The sequence below is a fragment of the Teleopsis dalmanni genome, chromosome 2 (assembly GCF_002237135.1).
Source record: "Teleopsis dalmanni isolate 2A chromosome 2, ASM223713v2, whole genome shotgun sequence".
NCBI classification, from domain to species: Eukaryota; Metazoa; Arthropoda; class Insecta; order Diptera; family Diopsidae; genus Teleopsis; species Teleopsis dalmanni.
In genome coordinates, this window is record NC_051847.1 from 235,441,882 (window position 1) to 235,455,175 (window position 13,294).

Here is a 13,294-nt window from a genome sequence, read left to right on the forward strand (position 1 = left end):
TTTGAGATGACCATAAATAAATTTATATATGTATATACATATTTAATATACAATAGTCCAACAATAGACGCAATATGACGGATAGTTGTTAATGTACGAACGCGTATATTTTTAACAATATATTTAATTTTTTTAATATATGTTCTTGATATATTACTTTTAATTATATCTTAATTACTTTTTTTTTATTAAATCTCACTTTCACTAATATTATTATAATATATTAATTTTTATTCCAAATTTTTTTTAATATATGAAGTTGTGCACTTTAAAGGTTTCTGTGAGATTTTTTTTTGTCATTTTAGGTTAGTTAATTAAGATCTCTTATTTAAGAATTGAATATAATTTTCATATGCGTTTGCAAACATGTATGCTTTCAAAGACGACAACGTCCTCATTAGCCCTGTATATTGATTTCAAAATAATTTTTAAAATATTTATAATAATTTTGTTTTATAATGAGTTTGGTCAATAGGTTAAAAATACATTTTTTAAAACTTTTTGTCTTTTAAGAGATTTTATTTGAACCGAGATTTATACTATATTCTATAGTCATCATCAGGGTACTATATAATTCAAAAAGTACTATTTAAAAGTGTATAATTTAACTATTGTCCAATTAGCCCATTAAAAAACAAAATTATTATTAACAATATATGGTCATTAAAACAAAAATTTTAAAATAATTACGAAAAATGTAAATGTTTCATATATTAAAATATATCTAATTAAAAAATGTTTGATAAAAAATTTATTTCAATAATTAATTGTGCATTATTCATATTTTTCTTATTCTATATGAAATGTCTTTTAGAATAGTTTTTTTATAAATATAGTTCTCTTTTCAATTCAATCTAAAGTTTACTTAAGCGTACCCATGTGCGTATGAGTAACATTATTTTATTTATTAATTTGAATGAACTTGTTTATAGGATTAATTAATTCTCACGTTATTATTTGAATTTTAAACAAATAATTTATTCATAATTTCAAAACTAATATTTTTTTCTTAATTTGGTGCAATTTGAAGACGATTACATATTAAATTATGCTAAAAGAAATATATATATAATAATGGTTTTTATATATTTTTTATCCGGTTATAGCTCACTTTTCGTTAAAATTAAAATTAAATGTTTGTTTAATATTATTTAATATATTCTTTATTTCGACGATTCTTTGGAGTCATCATCAGAACCTAATATAAATTTATATTAATGAAATCTATATCTAAGCGTCATCCTCTTCATTCTATTGTAAAATATATAAAAACCATTATTAAAAAAACAGGTCGATAAATGAATTCAAAATATATATGTAATATATATAAAAAAATACTATATGCATACATATAATGAATAATAAGTAATAATAAAGTAATTTAAGTACGATGATGTAGTAATTAAATATGACTAAAACCTGTTTCTAAAAACAATTTTGATTTGATAAACGTTGTTAAGTCTAAGGCATAATATATACCTAAAAAGGAATACTCTCTAAATCGTAAAATATAAAAGTGACTTAGAAATAAAAAAAAACAAAAGTATTTCTTCAGTTCAGTTATTTGTTTGTTTAATTACTTATATTATTATTTAATTTTCAAAACAAAAAATAATTGGTAAATTAAAATGCTTAACTTAATTTGATTTGTTCTTAAAATATATGGTACGTTCATATATATAGTACTATATATATATATATAGTACATACTACATACAATATATTTTTACTCACTTACAAATTCGAGTAAAACAACGTTCAGTAAATAAAACTTTATTTATTTTCTTGATATAAATATAACGAATGTTTATTAATCTAACAAATTCTAAGCATTAAAAAAGAGCGGAGTGCAAATTATATTGAAAAAAAAAAAATTAATAAATAATATTTATCACATATTATAATGTATACTTATAAAATATTTATATTTAAATAATTTTATATTTCCTTAAAAATAATTTTGTAGTTTAATAGTTTAATAAACATAAATACGTATTTAATTATATATATATATAATAATTATATAAAAGTGTAATAATTTCGTAACTCTAGTTCTAATAGTTCTAATCTAAAATCTATTTAAGAAAATAAATTGTGAAAAGTAATTAAAACTTTATTATTAATTTTGAATGTAAAAGTGTTTTCAAATCAATTTGTAATACGAGGGGTTTGTATATTTAATAAAAAGTCATAAATGAAGACATTTAAACAAATTTAGTCAAAGTCAATATAAATAAGGTTACTGAGTAAGTCAAATGGCCGATAAAAGTTACTGGAAATTTTACCATTTTAGATGTTTTTAATATTTAAATATTTTGCAAGATTTCTTATATACAAATTATAATAATAAAATAAGATGAAACTCAAAAAAAATGAGTTTAAAGTAAATAAATGTGATATTAAATTGTTGATGCTGGGAGATAAGACTTGTCTTGTAAGATAAAAATATAATATAAACCGAATTATTATCTATGGAATTTAATTCTTATGTATTTTGAATTTAAATAATCAACACTTTAATTCTAAGTTATAAAATTAGTTAGAAAACGCGTTTGTGGTGTAAAGACTTACCTTAGCACGACTATTCTGTAAATATATGTATTTTATATGAAAAAAAATTATTAATTCTAGTGAAGTGATTACAATGAGAAAACAATTAAAAGTAAACAAAAAAAATATTAAAAAAATGTAAAACTTAAAAATAAACTATTTAAAACAATTATAATTGAATAATAAATACAATTAGTTTAAATATATACAACTAAAAATGGCAGGTTATCGTTCGTTGCCATTAGCACCAGTTTCAGCAACAACAGTATCGGCTACTGCAGTTGCAGCTGCAGCACCGCCTACCGGACCTACCATGTACCATCATCAATCGATGACGGCTATGTCGAATAATGGCATTATCTATCAATCTGCAGTACATGCTTCAATACATAGTTTAAATACAGTACAAAATCAACGATCCTCCACAACACATCATCATCATATTCTAGCAACAGCGGCAGCAGCAGCAGTTGCTGCTACAACACGCCAATATACAACAACAACTGGTTCCGTTCCACCGTCGGCACAAACAATACCACCGCCACCAACACATCCGTTGCAAGCAGTTGCAGCAGCGGCAGCAGCTGTAGCAGCTCCACAAAATGGTCATCATGCTTTAGTTCACCCACAATATCATCATTCACAACAGCAACAACAGCATACGCAGCTGCAACAACATCAGCAACAACAAGCGGCTCATCATCATCATCACCACCACCATCATCATCATCAGCAACTGGCATTGCATCAGAATCACTTGTTTTTTAGTGGTTCCAGTGTTGGAGGACATCATCATCATCATCGTCAAATTTTTAGTCATATGCAAAGTGCACTCTTACCCCTGAATGTCAGTAAGTATAAGTGGGCGTGTTTGTCTATATAAAAAGAATTTAATTGTAAATATTCCGTACTGATTAGAGTTGAGAAAATGTTGGAATGTCAGGTATTTCAGAGATAAGTAATCAATCTTAACAATCTGTGTGTTTGTTTTCATTTGATTTTTCGATGTACTTTTAATTGGTGTTGCATGTTGCTGTAATGTTTGTATTGTGTTTATATATTCAGTTTTGTTTTTGTAGGACGATTAAAAAAAAAGATAATTTTTAAGCATAACTTTTTTAAGTTTTAGAACAATTAAAACATTATTGGCTTTGAAAGCCTATCTTTAAATTGGATATATCTGTAATGTAAATGGAAACATATATTATTAAAATTGTAAGGTACGAAAAAGTTCATGATAAAGTCAACAAAAGATAATTTAATTTAATATTTAAAAATATTAGATAAATTAATATTAGAGAAGCGATTTAATATGTTTTTTTTTTGAAAACAGACTGTCACATATTGGTTCATCAATTCTAAGAAAAGACTTTTGAAATTTCGTATTCGTTTTACAAAATGTATATGTAAATTTATTGCTACCAAAATATTTCAAATATTAATAAAACTCAATAAATAAATGTAATAGAGACTTTGAAACATTTCTTCTGTTTCTGTTCTGTGCTTTCAAAAACTAGACCAAAATTCTGTGGAGCTGTTAATTTTGAGGAAATGAGTTCAGTCCATGAGATTGAGATGAATTATTTCTAAAAATTTGCTAGTAACACTCAAATATCTTAAGTTATGATATGTATGAGCTGTATGACTACATGTGATATCGCTATAAATTTATCCGTTTGACAATTTTTTTAATATTAATATTAATTTTTTTTTTAATATTTTTAATATTAATTTTTTAATATTTTTAAAAGATTTTTTAATATTTATTCTATAAAAAAATAAATTAAATGATTTAAAACATGACACAAAAACACTTTTTTATAAAAGAAATTTTCCAAAAATAGTTATTTGAAACTACACTGAGAACTGAAAATAACCGATAACTGAACCAGAACTGAAGAGATATATGTTTTTTAATTGAATCGGAAATAAAACTTAAACGAAGATATTTCCCCTTATTATTTTGTTGAACTCTGCAAACGATAGTATAAGAATCAATATACTATTTAGAATTAACGTTGTTTTTACCATTAACTCTAAGCTTTTCTGTATATATTTTCAAAAAAGATGTTTTGTACGCTATGTATATATAAAAGTACGTTCTAATGCTCCTCCAAGGAGTTTATGGGAATTTATATATATATTACATTTAAAAGTTTGAATTTATTAATAAAGTATCTATGCTTATATTAGTTAATAATAACACATAATATTTTATGTGTTGAGAGAAATTATAATACATTGCCTAGTATGAATATCAAAGTGTATTATTGTATATTCTAAGCTATGAATGTTATAATAGCCGTATTTTTTACTTTCAGAGTAGCAAAAATAATACTCACAACTTACGAAAGAAAATACGTGATGCAACAACAATGCTCTTATAATCCTTAGAGTTATGTTTTACTCGTAAAAATGTTTAAGTGTTAAGTTTTAGTGCAACTAAATTGAAAAATCAATTGTGAATGTTCATTGGAAATATTTTGCAAAATTCAAGTCATCCGTTAAAGTCATATGAGCATATCAATTACTAATAAGTTCAAATATATAATTAAATTAATTTAATATACAAGATAAAAATGCTCACCATTGCTTTTCTTATATTCATTTAATTTTAATTTATTTGAATTAACAATTTTTTGTGTACAATTTTTATATTTTATATTGTATACAATACAACAAAAAACATATGTCAAATAAAAGCATTCAACATATTTTAAAAGTGCTGCCAATTTCTTTCAACCAGACTTAATGTTATTTTATTCTTACTCTAAAAGAAAAAATTACTGCTAATTTAGTTTTATATATTAATTTTATATTATATTTATTTTAATAATTTTTTTAACATTTATCCCTTATTTCATATATAAAATATTATTAAAAATTATTACACTGATAATTTACTTTAGAAGAGTCAAATCAAAGAAAACTACTATATACTCCAAGATTTAATCCGTTCTATTTATTATATTTTTCATATTGTTTTTAACATTTATTATAAACATATTCATTTATATATGAAATTATATTTAAATTCTTCCTGTTGCAATTCGCAAACAATTTTAGAGCGGATAAGCGAAATCCTTTTTCAAAGCTCAAAGCATATTTTTTCCCATCGTTTGTCCCTTCTTTTTTCTCCTCTCCTGCGTGTTTATGCATTAAGAACTTAGCAAAAATCACGCCTAACAAAATGTGTTAAAAGACAATAGCCTTCAAAGACCGTTTGATACCTTTTGGCTTTTGTGTGTTATTGTGACTATCTGTGCGGCATTGTGTATTGTGTTGTTGTTGCTTTAGTGGCGGCAACACTTGTTGTTGTTACTTGTTAGTGGTTTTGTATGTGGGGATATTGTATTTGTTTTACTTTCCTTGGTTTTTTTTTGGGTTTTTGTTTTGCTAACTTCTATTCCCATTGTTGAATATTTATTGTGTGTGAATCCTTTTGTTGTTAATGTGGTTTACTTTGGTTTCTTTCTTTTGTATTACAGGTTTAACAAAAACAATAACAAAAACAATAACAATATGAAACGGAGAACCTAAAATCAAAACACAAACAAAAACAGAAGCAAAAAATAATAAAAATCATTCATATATGTCAACATTTGTATTAACATTTTTGTTTTGTTTGGTTTGGATTTTATTTATACTTTTTAGCTCATAAATAAGAATAAATTACTTAAATATGGTTTTAATATATTAATTTATATATTATATTTTGTGTCGTTTTTTATATTTGTAATTTAAGACATAAATAATATAAAATATATAAATATTAGATGCATTAAAGTCAGATGCAAATGTCAAATATCATTATCAATTTTTTTTTTTTAAAAATATATATAATTACTGTTATAATTAATAAAATTAAAGTAATACAGTCAAACTTTCATAACTCGAAGTCCAATTTTGCAAAGAAAAGGTTCGACTTCGAGTTAGAGAATTTTTTTTATTTTTTTTTATTTTTGAAAGAAACTAGAATTATATTTTAAGTTATAGTTTTAGTGAAGTAAAATATTCAGAAATTAGAGTTTGGGACTTTAATTTTTTTCTTATTTTCTGTAAAAAGAGAATCCACTTTATTCATACTCTTATAGTAATCATCAGTTGTAGTATCCTTCGTTAGCAAATATAAATTCAGAATTTTGAATGAGTCTTCTTCTTCGTTCTTGGAAGGTTGATGAACAATTATATCCACCGAAACCTTATCATCACTTTCCGTCGCACTCAGAATTGGATCCAGTAATTTAGGAACAAAATATTTGTTCGAGTTGTAGAGAAATTCGAGTTGTAGAAGTTCGAGTTATGAAAGTTTGATTGTATATATTCTTATATGTTGTAAGATAAACCTTTTATAAGCTATGTATAAAATTGTCTCAGTGTCTTTGACTCGGTCTCATTATATCTCTCACTCGGAGTTATTCTCTCCAATTTAGTAACCTTTTCTTTGCTTTGGACTCTTTTTCTTTCACTCTATCTCTCACTGAGTTTTTCTAACCCTATTTCTTTTTGACGCAACTTCTCTTTTCTAAACCTACTTCTCTTTTTAACGCGACGGTTTCTCTTTCTGTAAGGCAGTTTCTTTTTCTGTGACGCAGTTTCATTCTCCGTATATGTTTTAATTTCAATAAAAGAATAGAGATTTTTTAAATCGATTTTTTTGTTGACGGCTTTTTAAATTTCAGTAGTAGCATTTCACATATTTGTTGAAATACTGAGACTGTTAAATTTATTCAAAAACTAAAGTTAATTACATAGAGATAAATCTGTTCGTTTGTTGGAATTTTAAGCAAATAGTTTTGTTTTGACCTTCTACCGATCTATGTTACCATTAATTCAGATGTGAACTTCAATAATAGTATTCCATCAAGATAATGCCAGACCGCGTACAAATTTGTTGATGAAGCAACAACTTTTATAGTTTGAATAAAATATATAACGAGATGATAATATTTTTCACACAAAACACATTTATTATCATTATTATCATTATTATCATTATTATCATTACATTTATTATCAATAATTTTAAGTAAAATCCATTTTTGTCAGCATAGATCAGAAACGTTCTCACAAAGTATATTGAACTAAAATGAAAACTTATAATTCGATAAGTAATTGTATCATAAGTTACTTCAGTGACACACTAGTTACCAGATCATGTTTTTTTTTATTGGTTTTGATCTTTGGGTAATCATATTTTTCCATTCTTTTTTTATTGGTTTTCCACTTTTATAATCATATTTATTTTTATGTTATATTTTTTTGTTTAGTACCAATATGACTTTATTCTGTTATTTAAAAATTTTTTAGAAGTTTTTGTTCTTAACCCAGGTACTTTCCGAATCTATGAAAATAGTTTATCAAATATGAAGTATAATAAATATATAGCAGATTGCAACATAGAATAAATCCTATGGTTATAGCTACTATCGCATCTCATTGTCAAGATACCAAGTCAAGCATGATGTGATCTACGCCTTTATATTTGGATTGCTTTTATAAATTAAAAGTTAAATAGATGATCGCTTCTAGATATGGGGTTATAAAAGAAGTTATAAAAAAAATACGTTTCTTAATTTTATGTGCTTCTCATAAACAAATCATTGTTCAGATTAAATTTGGATTTGATTGTAGAGGAATATTTTCTTTTATATTTAATATAACTATAAAATCTCAGGAATCAATATATTTCAACATTTTGTATTTCAATGTATATTTATAATAAAAATTATAATAATAAAAAATATATAATGCTTGCAAAAATTCTACGTTTTTAGAATGAAACGCTGATATAATAAACTATACTATTGTTACAATTCACCACTTTTTCGACGAGTCGCGAGTACAAACTTTTTGACAATAAAAATTAATTTTCTTGTTAAAATATTAGCATTATTATTATATTTTTTTTGTCATATAAAGGTTTTTGTTAACAATTTCGAAGCGATATAAACTTAAAAATGTACATACATATCACACCTACACACACTTAACCCCTTTCGCTCAATTGAGTGCGGACTCCGAAGTGCCTTTTAAACTTTTTATAGGTACAAACTCTAAACGCATTTATGAGTCTCATTACCTTGCATTATTTTCTGTTACTCGACGTAGTCGGTACCCAAACCGATTGTCTATATCGAAATACAATAGACAAGTTGGTACGTACGTGGAACTACAGTAACAGGGAAACAACAACAGTAATGGCTATAATAATAACAATAAACCGCGTAGTTGTACGTTAAACTTACGTTACGCCGCTTTCGTGAATTTGTGTTCAGGCATGTGACGAAGTCGAAGGAGTATTGGAGTTGGTGATGGTGATGGAGGTAATGGAGACGCACTTCATCCACTCGTATGCATGCACACTCGTACATATGACTATGAAAGACAAATGACTAAAAAGCAACAAGAGACTTTTTGTAAGGACATTTTTATTATATGATTTTGTTGGAGAATTGCTTGTGAAATACAAAAGCGACATGGGGCTTTAGGGAAGTGTATATGTTTCCCTCTAGTAAATTGTTCCTTTATATTTGTGTACTGTCATTTTTTATTATTCTAATGTAATAATATTTTGTCTCTTAACTGTTTAAGTATGAGTTGATATGCTTACTTAAGTGTTGTTTCTTCTTTCTTGTTGTGTATGTGACATTTTAAAAGGACCTCGCAGGCAATGCGAGTGTGTTTATTAAGGATTTCAAACAATAATATTTTATTATTGTTTCGATTTTGTTAGATTCCTTGTATTTGTCACGGTTGTTGCCTATATTTTTCACCTCGTTTTTACTAAATTTTATGACGTGTGTTGAAACATGTTGCTCCAGAAAACTGGAACTGAGTTCTAAACGCTTTCAGTTAGTTGTTTGCATAATTTAACTTTTTTATTGTTTAATTTGCATATCTCTATTGATTTTATTTTAAGAATGATATGAATCTATAAAACAGTTGTTGAAATAAATTTAGGAGTTATATGTGGTTTACTATGGATATAAGTTATACATTATTAAAAGAATTAAGATAAAATAGAGTTATAAAAAAGAAAAGAAAAGGGTGCACAATGGATCAAATTGGTCGCAGTTTATAAAAGCCTAAGCCTAACCCATAAACCATTATCATTTTATTCGTATACAGAATGCAATCTAAATTAATGAAATTTCTTGCTAAAAACTTTAAAGTCCAACTATATTATGTTAATTAAGTTCAATTTGGGCTACATAGCCCAAATCAAGCAGCAAAGTACTCTATAAATAGACTACAATAAATAGACTACTATAGATATACTGTAGATTATAATTATAGACTATTGATTATAATTATAAATTTAAAATTTTTGACTATAAATAGACTAGTATATAAATAGGCTACTTTGCATGAAGTTTAAAAAGGAAGCCACTACCATATAAACACAATTTATAACTAATGGTTCTAAAATGTCTATTGTACCTTTAAATTCGTTAAAACTTAATAGTGGTCATTTCTTCTAACCGACCTGTCCGTTCTATTGTATTCATTGTAATTTATGTCCAAAAACAGTCTAATTAGTTTTCTAACAGTCTTATTTTAAGACTGCATCATAATTCATATAGGACTCTTATTATCATAAGTTTTAGTCGAAGTACTCAAGATTTCAATACTTTAGCAATTCTAAAGTTTCCTTTTCTAAGTTAATTAAGAAATGTTCACTATTTGGCTATTCTAAAGGTTAGGTTGATATGACTGGCCGTAAGTCACACATAGATCTATCGGTTTTTAGTAATACTGTTGAAGTTAAACCTCTATTTAGATTTAGTAGTTGACATATTTGTGAGTAAAAGTAGCATTTAAAGTTTCAAACTGAATCAGGAATCTTCCTAGAATGTTTTTAAAATTATTTAATGCCTGATTTTAAAAACAGACCTTATTGAAGTTTTAATTCAGACACTAAATGTGGTAGTTCTAGTGCATACACGGAAAGTATTTTTTTAGCAATCAATCTCTAATAGACTATTCCAAATTTTCATGAACTCTTTCATGCCCGAATTATAAGGGAAAAATTCATAAATATGTAAAGTTATATACATGTAATTTACATATATATTATTTTATGTTAGTTTTAAAATGAAAAAATAGCTCATTTCGACATATATAGAAAATAGGGGAAAAAAATAAACTGAACATTTTTTTTGACATTTAAAACAATCTTGTTTATACGCCACACTAATCATGAAAGATTCAGATTAAGTTAGTGAAAATTGGTTTACTGAAAGTGGGTTCTCGAAATAAATTTTTCATTTTCTTCAGATATATTTGTTTCGCTCTCAGGATGTGGAGTGTTCTTCAATATGATAATGGTCTTAAAAAATATATATTTTTTTATTTAAATACTTCTTTTAAACTGCTCATAGCTGATTAAATCAGTAAAAATGTCGTGAATAATATTAATTTAATCTAGATATTGGTGTATTCTAAGTACAATTTTGGCGTATTTTTACACCAATTTGGTTGGTTTGGAATCGAACTTCGAAGTAATACGTTACCAAGTCAATAAATCGTTTTACATTGATTATGTTTATATAGATGTTTAATACTGAAATTTTTGAAAAATATTTCTTATACTATTTTTCTTGCTTAATTGGTGCTGTTAGCTGATGCTATGAGCTTATTTTAATGTGTGTTTCATGATAAATAATTATGACTATAAACAATTTTTTTTAAAATTATATCATTTTCAAAAATTCGTAAGTTAACAGAAATAACATAGGTTTATTGAGACACTTTTTTAACGTATATAAGTGATTATTTAAGATTTTATTAAAAATATGAGCTGGTTAAAGAAATTTTTATATAAAAAAAATTTTATTGATTTACTATCTTCCGATTTTTCCCATCATTACTATCTCTAATCTCATACGTATTATTACATCGCTGGTAGTTTACACAGTTCTCTATTTCACAATGTAATTGTAAGGATCGTACGGCGATGTCTTGCTAAAAGCTATTATATCTCTCAATTACCCACATTTTTATCCACAAAAACTCTTTCCAACTGTTTAATTATTAATTAAATTTAGTACAAAATCTTTTGGGATATAAAAATTGTTAGTTGTGAAGTGAAGTATCCTTTTCCATTTGTTATTTTTTCTAAGACAAATGGCTTTATAATTGTTTAGAAGAAAAAATTATATGCACCATAAGTATGTGACACAATGTCAAGGCAAAATGCGCTTTGATGCAACTCTTTCTTCAAATATAATATATAACGTATATTATATATAAATAAAAAAAGTAGAGTAAAGAAAATAAAATAGAAAAGAAAAATCCTTAAGTAAATATATAAGTGAAGAAGTTGACAAAATTTTAATAAGGCACTTTTGCTGTTAACTTTTCCAAAATTGTCCTGTCACAGACGAGACCATATTTAGATGACTTCTTTACCTATTGGCGGCTCATCCTTTCATTTTTTTTTATATTTTTGTTGCTATAGAGAAGCAACAAAGTGTCGTTATACTATACAGGGTTGCATTAAATGGTTTTAGATACTAGTTGTCCTTTATTGGCATACAATTTTGTTAAAAACTTACCCTGTTCTTTACATACATCACATTTATTTTTAATTTTTTTTTGTTTGCTTGAATTTCGTATCTGTGGTAATAAAAAATTCAAAACGGTCACATAAGGACTTGTCAAAGATCACGTACTCAATAAATATTGCTTATTCGTTCATATATATATTTTTTTCTATCCTATTTGACTTGATTTTTTTCTTTTTGCTATTTTAATGGTACACTTTTGATGCTCCAACTGGTCTTCATATATTTTCCCTTTTATTCAAAGGTTATATTCTTCTTAATATATTTTTTAACGTTCTATAAAAACACTTAAATTACAGGACATGTAACTTGTAATGTCCTTTACGTCCTCTCGCTGGTTGTGTGGCTGTGAAGTGTATGTCACGTTTGGTGTGCTTTTTAAAACTATTACATCATTTTCTTAAACTATTAATTTTATACGATTTGAAATTATATTCTACAAAGGCAAAGGCGAATGAAATCAATGAATTGAAACGAAATTTGTTACGTGTGAAGGATCAGCCGCCAGCAATTAAATATGGCTGTTGTCAAAGAATATCGAACCGCCAGTAATGTGAAATTATAGAATTTTAACCAGTGGAAGCATCCGTAATTGCTATTTAATTCCAATTCGGTACAGGTGGCTGTAACATGTATTTGTAAAAATAAAAGAGTATAGCAAAAGCATACAAACATTAGTAATGCTAGGAGCAATTCATTGAAATAGCCAACAAAATCGTCGTCTATACTTTGCTTTTCAGCCTAATCAATTGCTTTAATGTTGGAAATTATTGTGGCAAGTCTTGTTATGTTCCATATTTGCATGCTAATGTAAACTTAAGATAACACAGATATCATGGACACAGTTTCAGCTCGGCAACCTATGCAAATACTGTTATCCTCCATTGTTTTGTTAGTTTGGTAGGGAATTGTATAAATTCTAACTGAAATATTTCCAATTTCAGTAAAGTTTGCCTTGCCACCAACATTGTTGCAATTCCAAGCAATTAAATCACTTTGATGGTAATTTGGATTAATATGGTGTTGTCCATTTAGGCCATCCGAGCAATTAGTTTGGCAAATGTGAACCTATTGGTATGAAAAGTCAAGTGCAATGCTTGTGCACTCTTACCTTTCCTATTTGTTGACTACGATTAGGTTAATCTAAAATAGATTTATTAGCCAGTTGCATTGTA

General features: G+C 26.1%; 1 protein-coding gene across 1 annotated transcript in view; it reads left to right on the forward strand.

Annotated features, from left to right (window-relative positions):
• Positions 1 to 2,767: 2,767 nt before the first annotated feature.
• The window catches only part of LOC119677009 (protein tincar-like), a 32,065-nt gene continuing 21,538 nt past the window's right edge, over positions 2,768 to 13,294 (forward strand). The window contains exon 1 of the mRNA XM_038088275.1: positions 2,768 to 3,241. Coding sequence (XP_037944203.1) covers positions 2,768 to 3,241 — 474 coding nt within the window. The remainder of the gene's footprint in view (positions 3,242 to 13,294) is intronic.